A 14,514-nucleotide genomic window follows, 5' to 3' on the forward strand; every position below is an offset into this window, starting at 1 on the left:
ATGGGGAAACTGTTTGAGAGAGTTTGGCGGGTGGTTACGCCTGAACATGTCCGGGTTTTCTTATGGTTGGTTGTACAACAATGTGTCATGACCAATATGGAGAGACATAGGAGACATCTGAGTGATTCGAGCCTATGTCAGGTGTGTAAGAGCGGGGACGAGTCCATTTTGCATATACTTCGTGACTGTCCGACAATGGTTGGTGTCTGGGAACGACTGGTCCCTCGCCGGAAGGTACGCTCTTTTATTGCGAAATCACTCCTGGAGTGGCTGTACGGGAATCTAGGAGTTACAGGAGATGGTGTTGGATGTCAGTGGGCTACCCTGTTTGCGATAGCAGTATGGTGGGCGTAGAAAAGGCGGTGTTTGAATGTTTTTGGTGGAGACGGGAAGTGTCGGGATCGTGTACGGTTCTTGAGAGATAATGCGTTGGATGTTACGTCAGCACTTTTGAAGCTGGCAGGGGATCAAGGAACAAGGGCTGATCGAGAGGAACGAATGGTGGCGTGGACTCACCGGGATTAGGGTGGACTAAGCTGAAGACGGATGGGGCGTCGAGGGGGAACTCGAGATTAGCCACGGCAGGAGGGGTGTTGCGGGACGAGATGGGTAACTGGGTGGAGGTTTTGCGTTGAATATTGGCATATGTCGGATTTCGAGATGGGTAATTGTGGTTTGGTTAGTTTAATTAAGTAGTATGGAAAAATCCCACCACAGTTACCAACCAAACCACAATTAATCATTAAACCAGCAACAACCAATAAGCATAGCGGAACATACCAACACTACAAAACCAACATATCATCGATACAATAACATTCCTAACCCTTCTATCCAACAACCTAGCATAACTCTATCCAAGGTTCCAACATCAATAACATAGCCCTAATACAATAACCGAGAATCTAGATCATCCTCCTACCCATCGCCATGATTCCACGCCACATACCTGCACACCACAAACAACAATTGAGATGCGTAAGTATCACAAATACTTAGTGAGGCAATCCTCCCATTAACTGGGCTATACACACAAGCAAACGAGAAACCAATGTTTAGTAGATAACAACCAAACACAAACAAACCATGAAAAAACAAACATCAGCCGCTGCTGACAAGATTGGTGTCAACCGACACTACCTCAGTGTCGATCGACACTCCTCCTTGGTGTCGACCGACACCTACTTGGTGTCAATCGACACACCTATTTGGTGTCGATCTACACACCTATTTGGTGACGATCGACACCGACTCCGCAGATCGTTCTGCTTGAAGCCGAAAGTCGCAGAACCACTTTTCAAATCCTCCAAATCGTCCGAAACTCACCCAAAGCTCCTGGAAACTCATGGAAACCAACAACCAACCACAAGAACACAAGAAAACAACACAAACAGCCACAAAACAAGCAAAACAAAGGATTCTTAGGCTTAGATCAGCCATGGTCATGCACTCACCTCTTTTGCAGGAAGTTTCTGATCCAAACTGACGAATCCAACACCTTAGAAGGCTTCTTCTTCGCTCCTAGCACAAGATCTCCACTTCGCAGGAATAGATCTCTCAAAACAAGCCAAGAATCTCTCTAAAACCCTCTAATCTCTCAAGAACACCTTTCTCCCTCTGTTTCTCTCTAACAAACGACGAACCACCATTTTTCCACGACCTAGGTCGAGTTTTCCCTTATATACATTGGTTAGAAATTCCCAAATAAGCCAAACCAAACCAAAACGACCATTTAAATCAATCCAGTCAAACCAAAATTGATGGTGTCGATCGACATCCACTCTTAAAATCCACAATTTGGTAGAAAATATTTCGTACCAGATTTATCATAGGAAACTTCGTAGAATTTTCTCATGTGTTTTTTGTAGTGCACGAAACAACAATTACTTAGGTTTGTTCGGTTTAAATGCTAGACATTTCAATAATTTCGGTATACTTTATTACATTTCAAACAATTTTGGTACATTCGATATTTCGATTTGATTCGGAAGTTTGGTTTAGACCAAAATCGGAAATTTTATAAATTTGTATATTTTGAAAAATTTATAAAAGACAAAAAAAAAATGGTTACTGATCGGTTCTCCCCACCTCATCTCACCGAACAAGTTACAGATTTTTTTGAAAATATAATTTTGATCGAATTTAGCTATAAAAGGAAACTGAACTGAGTTACCGAAATTCTGATATGGTATATCTGCCTACACCTACCAGTTATTGCTAGCTATATGAAATTGAAAAATAATTTATGTAGCGAAGTTAAACATATTGTGTGAATTGTGTAAATTTAAACTTTAAGGCCATTAGCGATACTATTGTATCTACCAGTCAAAGCATATGTGTTGGAGGGAGAATTCATTTGTGGCCCCATGGGTTCATCTACCGGAAGATATCATTTTGACGAATAGTAAGCAACCTATGAATTCATTGTGTTTTTTTTTTTTTTTTGAAAACTCCGACATTTAATTTCATAGTTTTGACAACGAAATTTAATCCGAAAAGGAAAAAACTTGAGTTAAGTTGTGGAAGTGTTACAAAAAGAAAATCTAACAAATTCATTTAAATGTTTTTGTTTCTTTTTTCTATTCAAAATCTTTGTTTTCCACTTCGATATAAAACATTTCGTTGTTTAATGTATTTGATATATTAACCCAAAAAAAAGTGTAAAATAATATGCACCGGAAAAGACAAAAAAAAAAAAAAAAAAAAAAAACAAGAAAATGATGGCATTTTGTAAAATTGAAACGGAGAGAGTTTAAGATCACCTTCAATGCAAAAGGGTCAAGCGTATCAGGCATGGACTCATATACATGGTCGAAGCAAATAAGATCGGATAGGTCCGAGACATTTGAATACTGTCACCTAAGTTTCGGTAGTTTATAAAAGTCAGTTCGTGAACAAGCGAATCACGAGATGTCCCAAGATGAATGATCTGTTTAATCATAAATTCAAAAATCAGCAAGTCTAAACATTAGTGACAGTTTAGCCTAAACAATATGTATGAGAGTAAACCAATAAAAATAATTTGTGTATGATGAACTGTTGTGCCGTAAACAATTAGAGTTCATAGGGCCGGTAACCATTTTTTGATAGTTAATCTTTTCATTGATATGGGAAGCACATAAAATTTAGTGGGTATTGGCAAAAACTCATGATAAGTAGAGCCCAAGTAAAAGAAACATACCTAAAGCCGTATAGAAAGTTAGGCTTATTGGGTTCAATGGAATAGCATTAAGGTGTCCTTTTTGTGGGCCGCGGTCAGTGTGTGAACTGTGAATGAATCGAATATTGAATATGGCCTTTTGAGACTCCGAGGGGACAATTATAATCCAACACTAATGTACATCTCTAAACTCCATTTGCCAACTAATTTATAAATTTAAAACACATTCCAATCTAATCAAAACAGATAAGCCCGTTAAACACAATTTTGATTTCTTAAGAGGACCAAATTTCCCACTAAGACAGACAGCTATCTATACCTTTAATATCATATAATAATATTTAATATCATAAAAAAAATAAAAACTAGAAATGTTGCTCTGCGGTTAATTTCCTAAAAGTTTAGAAGAAAACATCTTGAACCCTCGATTTGGCAAGTCTTATATATTATATTCAAGTCAGTAAGTTATATAATAGGATTTGGTCGAAAGCCATAAAAAGTGGAAAAACTAAAAGAAATGGGGTTTTATCATGCTCATCCATCATACCCAAAAAAATAGCTCGGGATGTTTTCTGTTATTTGATATTTCTAAACATCTTTTTAATAAAAAGAGAAATAAAATACGAGAAAAATGTCATTTAAACCATGAATTTTCAAATTTTGGTCATTTAAACCATGAATTTTGTTGTAGGTCATTTAAAACATTAACTTTTGTTGATTAGTTTTTTTAAACATGAAGTTTCATTGACCAAGCCAGAAAAGACATGAGGTGAAATTCGATAGTTGACCTACTAACAGACGTTACTATACTGTTAATCACTCTGTTGCTAACAAAACGACGTCGTTTTGATGGAAGTTTTAGTTCGAAAAAATGTCATTTAAACCATAAACTTTTAAATAAAGGTCATTTAAACCATGAACTTGTAAATGTGTGTCATTTAAACTATGAACTTTCAAATTTTCTGTCATATAAACCATGAACTTGTCCTGGGCGTTCGGTGAAAACTATACAACCTGAAAATTTTGGTTATCGAAACAAACCAAAAAAGAAAGCCTAACCGTTCGGCGCAATTGATTTGGATAATCGGATTTTGGTTCAGTTCGGTAATCGGACCGATTGGTTTATTAGAAACCGCAGAAGTATATAAGCCTAATCGGTTAAACCATTTAACCCTAGTTTAGTTTCTCTCTTCTTTCTTCTACTCTGTCTCATGATGCGATTCTGAATAAGAGAAAGAAGAACATCAATTCATCCTTTTTTTCGATCTTTGTCATGTATTTTGTGTCTTTTTGTATTTGTATTGAGTCTTTTTCATTTATTAGAACACTACACTAGAGTTTGAAGGATTGACTAGAGTTTGAAGTATTGATCACATTTTTCATATATTATGGTTTAAATAACATAAATTTGAAAGTTCATGGTTTAAATGACATATATTTACAAGTTCATAGTTTAAATGGCCTATATTTAAAACTTTATGGTTTAAATGACATTTTTCGAATTAAAACTTCTATTAAAACGACGTCGTTTTGTCAGTAACGGAGTGATTAACGACATAGTAACGTCTGTTAATAGGTCAACTATCGGATTTCACGTCATGTCTTTTTTGGCTTGGTCAACGAAACTTCATGTTTAAAAAAGCTAGTTAACAAAAGTTGATGTTTTAAATGACCTACAACAAAGTTCATGGTTTAAATGGCCAAAATTTGAAAATTCATCGTCTAAATAACATTTTTTCCAATAAAATACTAGTTTTAGAGATTTAATTTTTACCAAAAAGTATATGTTGATGGATATATACCGGATCAAGACTTAAATTCAAAATTTTCAAATCGTCCGACTAATACGGATGGTTATGGCTATCGTTTGGGTCACTTATCCAAAAACATCACCCAATTGAAAATATACACCAATTTCTATAGAGACGACAGATTTTTTTCTTTTCTTTTCTTAATCATTAAAAATGACAGCTTAGAGCCCTTAAATCACATTAAGTTCATATATAATTCCAAATAATATGGATATCACAACAGCATAGCATATAAATTGATATTTCTAACATTATAATTCATGTCTTTGATTGGGAAAGGGCATCGGCAGGCCATTATACTGGAAAGATACATTCGCATATTTGGTATTAGTGGTAATTGACATAATCAAAATTACTGGTCAAACACATGATGTATATTATTGATACTCATTATATGGTGGGGATAATGGATATATATACACACATAAAAACTACAAATATAGTATGTGCATATATTTATGGATAAGGTTATAACGAATTCAACAAAGTCTCAAGGTCCTATGACATTTCAACAAGTATATGACAGGTTTTTTAATTATGGCTTTTCTTCTCCCATGTTTCGGCTGTCTACGAAGAGACATTTGGCTTTTCATATTGGGATATTGCAAATATATATTTTCAACGTTTTATATAGATTTTGTGTGGGTGAAAATTATTACTTATAGAACATTATAGCTCATGCACGTTTAGGATGTGCATATTCTTTCCCACGTATTGAATTTTATAAATGACATAATACAACTTGTAGAAGAGTAGATAAAGAAGAGGAGATTGTACAGTTTATAGTCCTCGAAAATTCGATTTCTGTTGTATTCGTATCGGAGACAGTTTGTAATTTATGAATGTTATAGACGACATATACATATCAATTACCGAAAGGTAGATCGTCTCATGTCTATAATTTTGCATGTAAAGTTCTTAACATAAAAAAAAAAAAGATGCATATGTACATATATAACTAAGAATATACGCAGTTTAACTATAGATTTACAAGAATCCAGCCTGATACACCCAAACTGATATTATAGAATTCCTACTAAAACAAACTTGGAATCACCTTGGCGAATATTCACCACTGGATCCATACTACTATACAACAAGAAATTAAAATCTCTTTACATATTATAATTTGACAGTCATATAAAATATTAATTTGAGAAGGTATATACACATAATATATAAACAAAAGCAATAAGATTCGCCTTTGTAATGCGACGGCCCGACTTCTCTCTCCCAGAATAATGATCCTTGAGAAACCCTATAGAGCCATATATACGTTGTCTTTATAAAGAGACACAACCCATGTCTTATCTTGACTAAACTTTTTATATAGTTAAACTTTATCTATTCAAAAACAAAGCTGGATTTGTATTTTGTCCCTTAAACCACCATGACTAAGAACTTAAGCAATATGAAGAATCACAACCACAAACGTGAAATATGTAGTGAGTACATCGAAGCTCTTGAAGAAGAACGTCGCAAGATCAATGTATTCCAACGCGAGCTTCCACTTTGCTTAGAGCTCGTCACTCAAGGTATAAATCTATGCACACATATGCACTTACAAAGTACTATGAGATCTATATATATATATATGTGTGTGTGTGTGGATTAATGTAAGATCTAAAGACTAAAGTGTTTTAGTCATATTTTCAGCGATTGAGGCGTATAAGAGGGAGATATCGGGGACGACGACGGAGAACTTGTACGGACAATCGGAGTGCTCAGAGCAGACCACTGGAGAATGTGGGCGTGTCTTGGATCTGTTCATACCTATCAGACACTCTTCGACCTCCGTAGAAGAGGTTGATGACAAAGATGATGATGATGAACACGAATCTCATGAAACCAACATAGATTTCAATGACAAGAACATGAAATCTGACTGGCTCAAGTCTGTTCAGCTTTGGAACCAATCCGACGCTGTTGTTTCTAATAATAGACAGGTAAGATTTGAATTCTTGACAAATATTGATTATTTGTTTTCATTGACGCATTATATTTTGTATTTTTGAGGAAAAGAACATAAATATCATATTTTAAAATTTCAAAAGAAAAGATAAAATATCCGCAGGAAAAGATAAATATAAAACGTTTGTTTTTTAATAATATAGAGGAAAAAAGATGGTGCAACAAATTCCAGAATTTATAATATGTAGCATTTCACGTTTTTTCAGGATTGCTTACAAAACAAGCCGGAAACGCTGGTGAAAGATTTAAAAAGAAACGATGGAGAAGAGGGGAAAAACAACAACATCAAATTATCGGTGACTAGTAGTAGTGGCGGTGGTAGTGACGGAAGAGGGCAGAGAAAGAATAGGCGATGTTGGTCGCAGGAGTTGCACAGACGTTTCTTGAACTCTCTTAAACAACTTGGTGGTCCTCATGGTGAGTTTCTTCATTTTAATAAAACATTTCAGTAGTTATTTTTTTTTTTCATTACGGCTTCATTTTAATAAAGTTTTAATTAATTCGTATCAATCTTAATTTTTTGAAGTTGCTACTCCGAAACAAATAAGAGAGCTGATGAAGGTTGATGGGTTAACCAATGATGAAGTCAAGAGCCATTTACAGGTTAGTAAATCATATTCCATGAAAATATACATTTAAATAGTAATTACCATAATTGGCAAAAGAATTAAAACTATATATTTGCCAATTTAAGACACATGCGCACGTGAATCTTGAAGAGCGCAGTAAAGTTTGTCGGTATAAAAAGCTATTTTTACCTGATTTTTCTTTTTCAGAATATTGGTAAATATTTTATTTGATTTTTTCATGTTTCCTTTTTTAATGATATATACATGTAAACAAAGTTTTTTTGTATAAATTATTCAATGATTTAATTTAAACATATATTTATATTTTCATCATTATATATAAAAATCACAAAAGAGTATCCATTAATGTTTCACTTTGTTTTTTGATGATGAATAGAAATATAGGCTGCATGCAAGACGGCCTAGCCAAACAACACCTACCAACGGAAACTCTCAAAACCAACATTTCGTGGTCGTCGGTGGAATATGGGTACCGCAAACTACCCACTCCACGGCCAACGCCGCCGCATCGGCTGAGACCACCACCGGGATTTACGGGCCTATGGTCAGTCCTATGCCGTCGGAGTGGCCGAGCCATTCCAATTTTAGTAGCAGGACTTCGGAAGATAGATCAAGGTACTCTAACAAAGGAATTCTTCGGTGTAGCTCACCAGCGATGTCTTCTTCTACTCGTACAAAGACGAAAGATGCAAAAATATCATAATTTTGTTTATTCATTTTTGATTATTAATTAAGAAAAGAAAAAATCATAGACACTGAAAGAGTGTATATAGATGTTTGGAGTGAGACTTTCTCTATATATTATACTACACAGGATTAAATGTAATTTTAAATTTTCTTTTCTCATTGGGTATATATATATTACTTTATTTTGTTCAACGTATATACATTTCTTTTAACTTTTTGTTTTTTTCTTTACTGAAATGTGAATTTTTTTTGTTTCATAGGAGAAATATAAAAGAAAGAACACTTGAGCTGAAAATTTAGACAAGAAAATTAACAATATATAAATGTGTAAAACGAGCCAGAGGCCCACGAACTGAATTCCGTAACATGAACCATCAGATCTTTGCATCAGGTCATGGTGCCGTGGAAGGTGGTTCTAGTATGGATAGCTTTGTTGATCATATGTATTAGTTGCTTTAGCAGGATGTGAGACATTTTCAAATACGATAGATTGACGTTTGAAAAACTAAGTACTTCCAGAGTCTCCAGTGATTTAGGCGATGTGCGGTTCCAAACTGTGTATTCTCTTGTCTCGTCTTCTTCATTACAAAATAAAAAACTTTGAGGTGGATCCCTTCCTCTGAATTAATTAAGAAAGACATCGATCTCCCGACCCTATATATATTGTTTGTTCTATAAGTCTATTGTGTGAGATCACCATCCATGATCAAAGATCCATATTAACTTTTGAATCTGATCAGATTATACAATGATATGTGAAATTATAATTGGTTAAAGCTAATGCGTGTTCTCTTAAGCGTATGTATTCCGACCACATCGTTTTGACTCTTCCAGGCTTTTAAAAGTAAAGATATCATGTTCTAAAATTAGTTTGAGGTGGACTCCACTAATCAAACCCGGTTTCAAAAATCGTAATAATATTTTGAGATACATTTTCTTAGGAAAATTTAGCCACCAAATGAATTGTCTCAAATATATTAAGCTCGTCCTCAATATGTGTCTGTCGGCCACGTTGCTATTATATGGGCTTTATTCATGGGAAGAATATGCCGGAAACTGAAGAGCATAATCTGCAAATTTGCTATATAAAGTATAGTATTCTCTTGTTGCTTAAATATTGATACAAATGCGCACGTTGGGCTCCCTTCTCATATAGAAGTGTACTATTATTCTTTACTTGTTGCCTTTACTTTTGTTTTTTTTTTAAATACGTGTTTTCTTGCCAGTTAAATTATATTTAGTGGCCAAAGAGTGAAAGTAACTGAGATTAGCGCATTGTTCTTTGGTTTGCTTAGTAAGGAAGAACAATTTGTTTCGACAACCTGAGCAGCCGCAACCATCTTTATCATCTATGAAATGTTTTATCCCATTGTATACAGTTAGCATACGTGGAGTGGTTTACATATTACATATTCCTAAATGTTCGTAAAGGTATGTGAGTCGATAAATCTATGTGGGAAAGATTAATATAAAGTTTATATATTTATGGTTTGGTTTTGTCACCTCAATCAAAATTTTGTCCATCCATGTATACATGTGGCTTTATTATGGACCATGTAACCTATTTAGGGGTATGTATTAATTTATTTTGCAATTAAGTTGATGGATTTTAATATTTTTACTAATAATTTTATTTGAAATAGGAAGACTATTGGGAAACTTGAATCTAGAGAAAGGCTATTGGCATTCCCGATATGGCGGTTTGATCTATTTCAAATCTTCACTAATATTCAAATATTTCTTTGTTTCTGTGATGTGTAATATTCATGATATAATCTGACGATAGATCCAAACGAACAGGAATCAGATTAGGGTTTCCTTAAGATATGATTAATTAATAGATTGGGATGGGGTTAGGTTCTTAAAAGCAGGATCTTATGTGACCTTTCGCAGTCATCAAAAGCCTAATTAATCAGCTCTTGATACCTACTTTAGGACCATACGAGATCAAAACACGGGAAAATAAACAAATAATTATCCAAGAAATGCTTTTCTTGGTCTATACTTTTCATATTAAATTAATGTTACATCCATATGGAATATTCGACTGGACCTAAATAGTAATTGACTAAATTGTATAATGTTAGTTTATTCATTCTAAATTTATCAACATTTACGTATAAACAATTAAAAATATCTCTGATTCAAACAATAAGAAAATAGTACGTGCTAATCTTGTTTTAATCTGCTCTTAAACGAGATTAGGATTGATCAACCAAGTTTGCCATCGTGTATTAGTCTTATCGGAGTGAAAGATATTAATCAAGTTTTCAAGGATTCTTTCTTCTTTCCACGATGACTATTATGTTGAAATGGTAACAATTTTATTTCAATACTATTATGTCTTCTTATTATATATCAATTAGGACTCAGACTTCCGCCATTTCAAATTTCAAATTATATAATATAAAATTATTTGAAATATATACTAAATAATAAAATTAAATTATTTCAAAAAAAGAAAATAATAAATAGGGCTAAAACTTCATAAATATTAAATATATAACTATGAATTTTAAAAACACAACCACTAAAATGAAAACCTATTGTAAAAAATAATATGGTAAAAAGATTTAACTCTAGTTAAAAATTATTAAATAAAAAATTATAATGAATCGAGACAACTCTACTTATAATTTGTATGTATTATAAATAAAAGATATTGTATGAAAAATTATTGTAAAGAGTAACAAGCATCATAACAGTTATCAATATTTATATTAATCAGAAGTGCAAATATCAAATGAACGATTATAATAAGTAAATGCAATTTCTAATAAAATAATTCTAAAAATAAAATAAATTTCATCTTGATTGAAAATTTATCAACCAATAACTATAATAAAAATACACAACTTCTAAAAATAAAAGAAAAAATAGTTAAATCTTAAAAAACACATACTTTAAACTTACATAACTAACGTTGAATAAATTTCTCTATTACTATAATCATTTCTAAAATCTTTAGTTAGATTATAGAATAATGTTGGATATTTGAATATTAAAATTCATATTATTTGGATTCAGCATGAAACAAATGATTTGTGTCCGCGAACAATAATTCATTGATTTGTTAGTTATCTAAGAAGAGACAAATATATATAAGACATAAACATTTAAATAAACATAACTTTTTTTTTAACATCTTAAAAAATTTATTGATATGAATCAGAGTATACCATATTATCAATGAGATTACAGATACAACCAATGAATTGTGTAACGAAGAAACGATAAAGCAAATTACGATCCGCATTCCTAGTCAAAAACTTAATTGTATTCATCTTTTCCGGCAATTTGGTGTGACTTTCTTGCTTGGGATTCATCCTTTTTTTACTGATGAAATACCGATAATACATTCGAAAATCATAGGCAGAGATCCATCTGTTACATCGCAAAAACTTCCAATTGGTCGAAACTCTCATGTAGAAAGAGATGTCATTGATCTTGGTTGCACTTGAAACCCATTTTTGTTGATATGGTATAAACCATCTTCTTATTCTCCTTCTATTGGCCTCCAACTCCTCTTCAACATATTGCTTCCATGGTGGTTTACGTGACGGTCGATGATTACATATCAAATCCGAAGGGATTTGTGTTAGTCTTTGGTACGCCCATAGAAGAACATACTGACGCCCGGGAACAATCGCATAACTAACATCATGTGTTAGTATGAACAAAGGCACGGCCAACCAGACCGGAAAACTCTCGGCGAAAGCGCCGGACATGGAAACACAACGGTTGATTCGAATCCACCGGTGACGAAACATATATCGTGAGGACAGGAACCAATAGAGAAAAAGTGAACAACCGAAAGGAACCATCAGATATCCATTGGAAAACAGTGAGATACCCCTTTGGCGTGATGAGAAAAAAAATTTCATCATCATCGGTAAGCGTTCTAGAATAAAAACCTAAACAACAATATCAGAAAAGAAACAGGGAAGAAGGAAGAAAACCAGCCGACGCCGGAGAGGCTAGCGTCGGCCGAAGATACAGAACTGTCGGTGATTGCTTTAAGAAAACGGTTATTGATTATCGCCCCTCTTCGTGAGAGAGAAAGAATCACTGTTAATTTGGTGAAGCTCGATATGGGTTTCTAAATAAACATAACTATTAGAATGAAAAGTTGTAAATAATATACGATGAAAAGACATAACTCTACAATAAACAAAAACAACTTTATGATTTTTTTTATGGTAAAAGATATAGTTCTACAATGAACAGACACAACCATATAAGTTTTTTTCAAAAAAAAATACTTAGTGAAAAGGTACGACGAAAAATTGCAACTATTAGTGGCATTTATTCAGATTGTTATTCTTATATATATTTTTATTGTAAAAGATACAACTTGAACAAAGACGCAACTGTATGATTTTTTAAAAATAAAAATTAAAAAAACATTTAATGAAAAGATCCTCCTTTTATATTGAAGTGACGCATGAAAATCATTACTTTTTTTTCTAGCGCTTGAAATTTTATCTAGAAAAGAATACCATTTAAAACGATTCATTTCACGTTAACTACAATTAAAGCACCCAACACATATGAAAATATACAAGATAGTCATTTAGCTTGAGAATATTTTTTCAGATCTGGACTTTGTAGTAATGTTAATACAACATCCAAATTTTGAAGTATGCAATTCATATAAACTACTTTTAAATAGAAGACATCTTTATTATCATATGCAAAAATCAAATCCAAAAAACTCACTAAATAATCTATCTAACTCTTGAAAAAATAATCTAGGTATTTTCATTAAATTTGTATATTTAAAATTAAATAAAAAATGTAAATTAGAATCATCATTCCAAAAATATTTTATTAAATCAAGAATTGCAGGAATTTCTTTATTTATAAAAGAATGAATGCTAGAGAATAATTTAGAAAGCTGTAAAAACTGTTGAGATTAAAATTTTATATTATTTTGTGTCATTGCCAAAAAAATGAAAACAATTCAAACAGACAAATAAATATATATTTCAAAAGATACGAATAGTTGAAAAACACAACTCTTCAATGAACAGTTGCAACTTTACAAAAAAAATCTTTAAAATGAACAATCGTAACTTTTCGTAAAACACGAATTAGAAATTTCTACAGAATTTTTTAAAAAAATATCCAAAATGTACGATTGAAGAAACACAACTTTTGGTTACATTTATACATATTGCTATTATATATAGATTAAACGATATAAACAGTAAAATGTAACTAATTAAGTGACACTGTTAAGATATTTATTTGTTAATTTTCTGCTGGCGATGCATGTTTAATTATTTTTACATAGACGAACTAAATCATGTATTGTTTATATAACGAAATACTTCTACATAACTAATTATTTCTACAAAATCTTCTTATGTTAAACAGAAAGAAAAAAAAATCTCATTATGGAATTCACTATAGGATGAACATCTTCTTATGTTAACGTTGAAGGCAGCCTCTTGACATTGGCACACAAATTGGGCTAGTGATGCCGAAAAGTATCCGAGATGGACCAAGCCCATTTCGAAGATCTAAATTTTGACTTTAGTTATTGGAAAAAAATAATTTACCAGAAATAAAAACAATCAAACTAGAAAATATAATGCTAAGAAAATATTTCACGTTTTGCTGACACTCTTGGACGGTGTAACGTTTGATGCCTTGATGGTTTAGAAGTGAACATGATACTAATAATATTCTCGCATGAGAAGTTTTGCTATAATATATTTAAGCTTATCTGCTATTTAACCATTTTTATTTATTTGCCACACAGTCTGTACTGTATGTAGTACACACAAAAAAATGACAATCGCCGGAGTTTTTTTTGGTATATTTTAATTTTCTTTAAATTTATCGATTAACAAAAATAATCAAGCAACCCCTCAGCATGCCAATATACTAGATAGAGGCGGAAATGCAAGTACAGATTATCTTCTCCACAACGCGGGTGAGTTGGGATGAAGGTAGTAGAGATCCATGTGGTTGACTATATCAAAAGAATAATATTTTTTTTGTTTTCTCAGTCATAATAACTGTTTACAGCTTTAAAAACAAAGAGTCATGATACCCCAAATGATTAGAAATTTAACTTCTCAACGGACTTAAACATAGAAGATAACCAGGGCCGGTCCGTAGGTAAATGATGCCTAAAGCATGGTCAAAAAGTGTTGCCCACTGACTTCCTTTTTCTATATACATAAGATTATATAAGTATATTATGAAATAAATTAAGCATATTATAAGAATTTAAAGTGTTTGAAGAACAAAAAAGAGTACTAAAAAAATCCAAAACATGTATGGC

The 14,514-nt window shown here is 32.6% G+C and overlaps 2 protein-coding genes across 2 annotated transcripts; one reads left to right on the forward strand and one right to left on the reverse strand.

Moving 5' to 3' along the window:
- The first annotated feature begins 6,223 nt into the window (after nt 1-6,223).
- LOC104779778 (transcription factor HHO1-like) lies at nt 6,224-8,415 on the forward strand. The gene is made up of 5 exons (XM_010504158.3): nt 6,224-6,506; nt 6,628-6,917; nt 7,149-7,359; nt 7,469-7,545; nt 7,909-8,415. Exons 1-5 carry the CDS (start codon nt 6,362-6,364, stop codon nt 8,233-8,235), a joined length of 1,050 nt encoding a protein of 349 aa, XP_010502460.1. The 5' UTR covers nt 6,224-6,361; the 3' UTR covers nt 8,236-8,415.
- Nucleotides 8,416-11,374: 2,959 nt separating this feature from the next.
- Nucleotides 11,375-11,989, reverse strand: LOC147945318 (uncharacterized). Its single transcript, XM_087509197.1, has one exon. The coding sequence runs from the start codon at nt 11,987-11,989 to the stop codon at nt 11,375-11,377; it is 615 nt and encodes a 204-aa protein (XP_087365323.1).
- Between the last annotated feature and the right edge of the window lie 2,525 nt (nt 11,990-14,514).

This window comes from Camelina sativa, chromosome 4, assembly GCF_030686135.1.
Source record: "Camelina sativa cultivar CO46 ecotype springtype chromosome 4, ASM3068613v1".
Classification (NCBI taxonomy): Eukaryota; Viridiplantae; Streptophyta; class Magnoliopsida; order Brassicales; family Brassicaceae; genus Camelina; species Camelina sativa.

Coding starts and splice junctions, on each gene's coding strand:
- LOC104779778 (XM_010504158.3), top strand. CDS start 6,362: ATGACTAAGAACTTAAGCAATATGAAGAATCACAACCACAAACGTGAA. Junction 7,360..7,468: donor ACAACTTGGTGGTCCTCATG/GTGAGTTTCTTC, acceptor AATTTTTTGAAG/TTGCTACTCCGAAACAAATA. Junction 7,546..7,908: donor AAGTCAAGAGCCATTTACAG/GTTAGTAAATCA, acceptor GATGATGAATAG/AAATATAGGCTGCATGCAAG.
- LOC147945318 (XM_087509197.1), bottom strand. CDS start 11,989: ATGTTTCGTCACCGGTGGATTCGAATCAACCGTTGTGTTTCCATGTCC.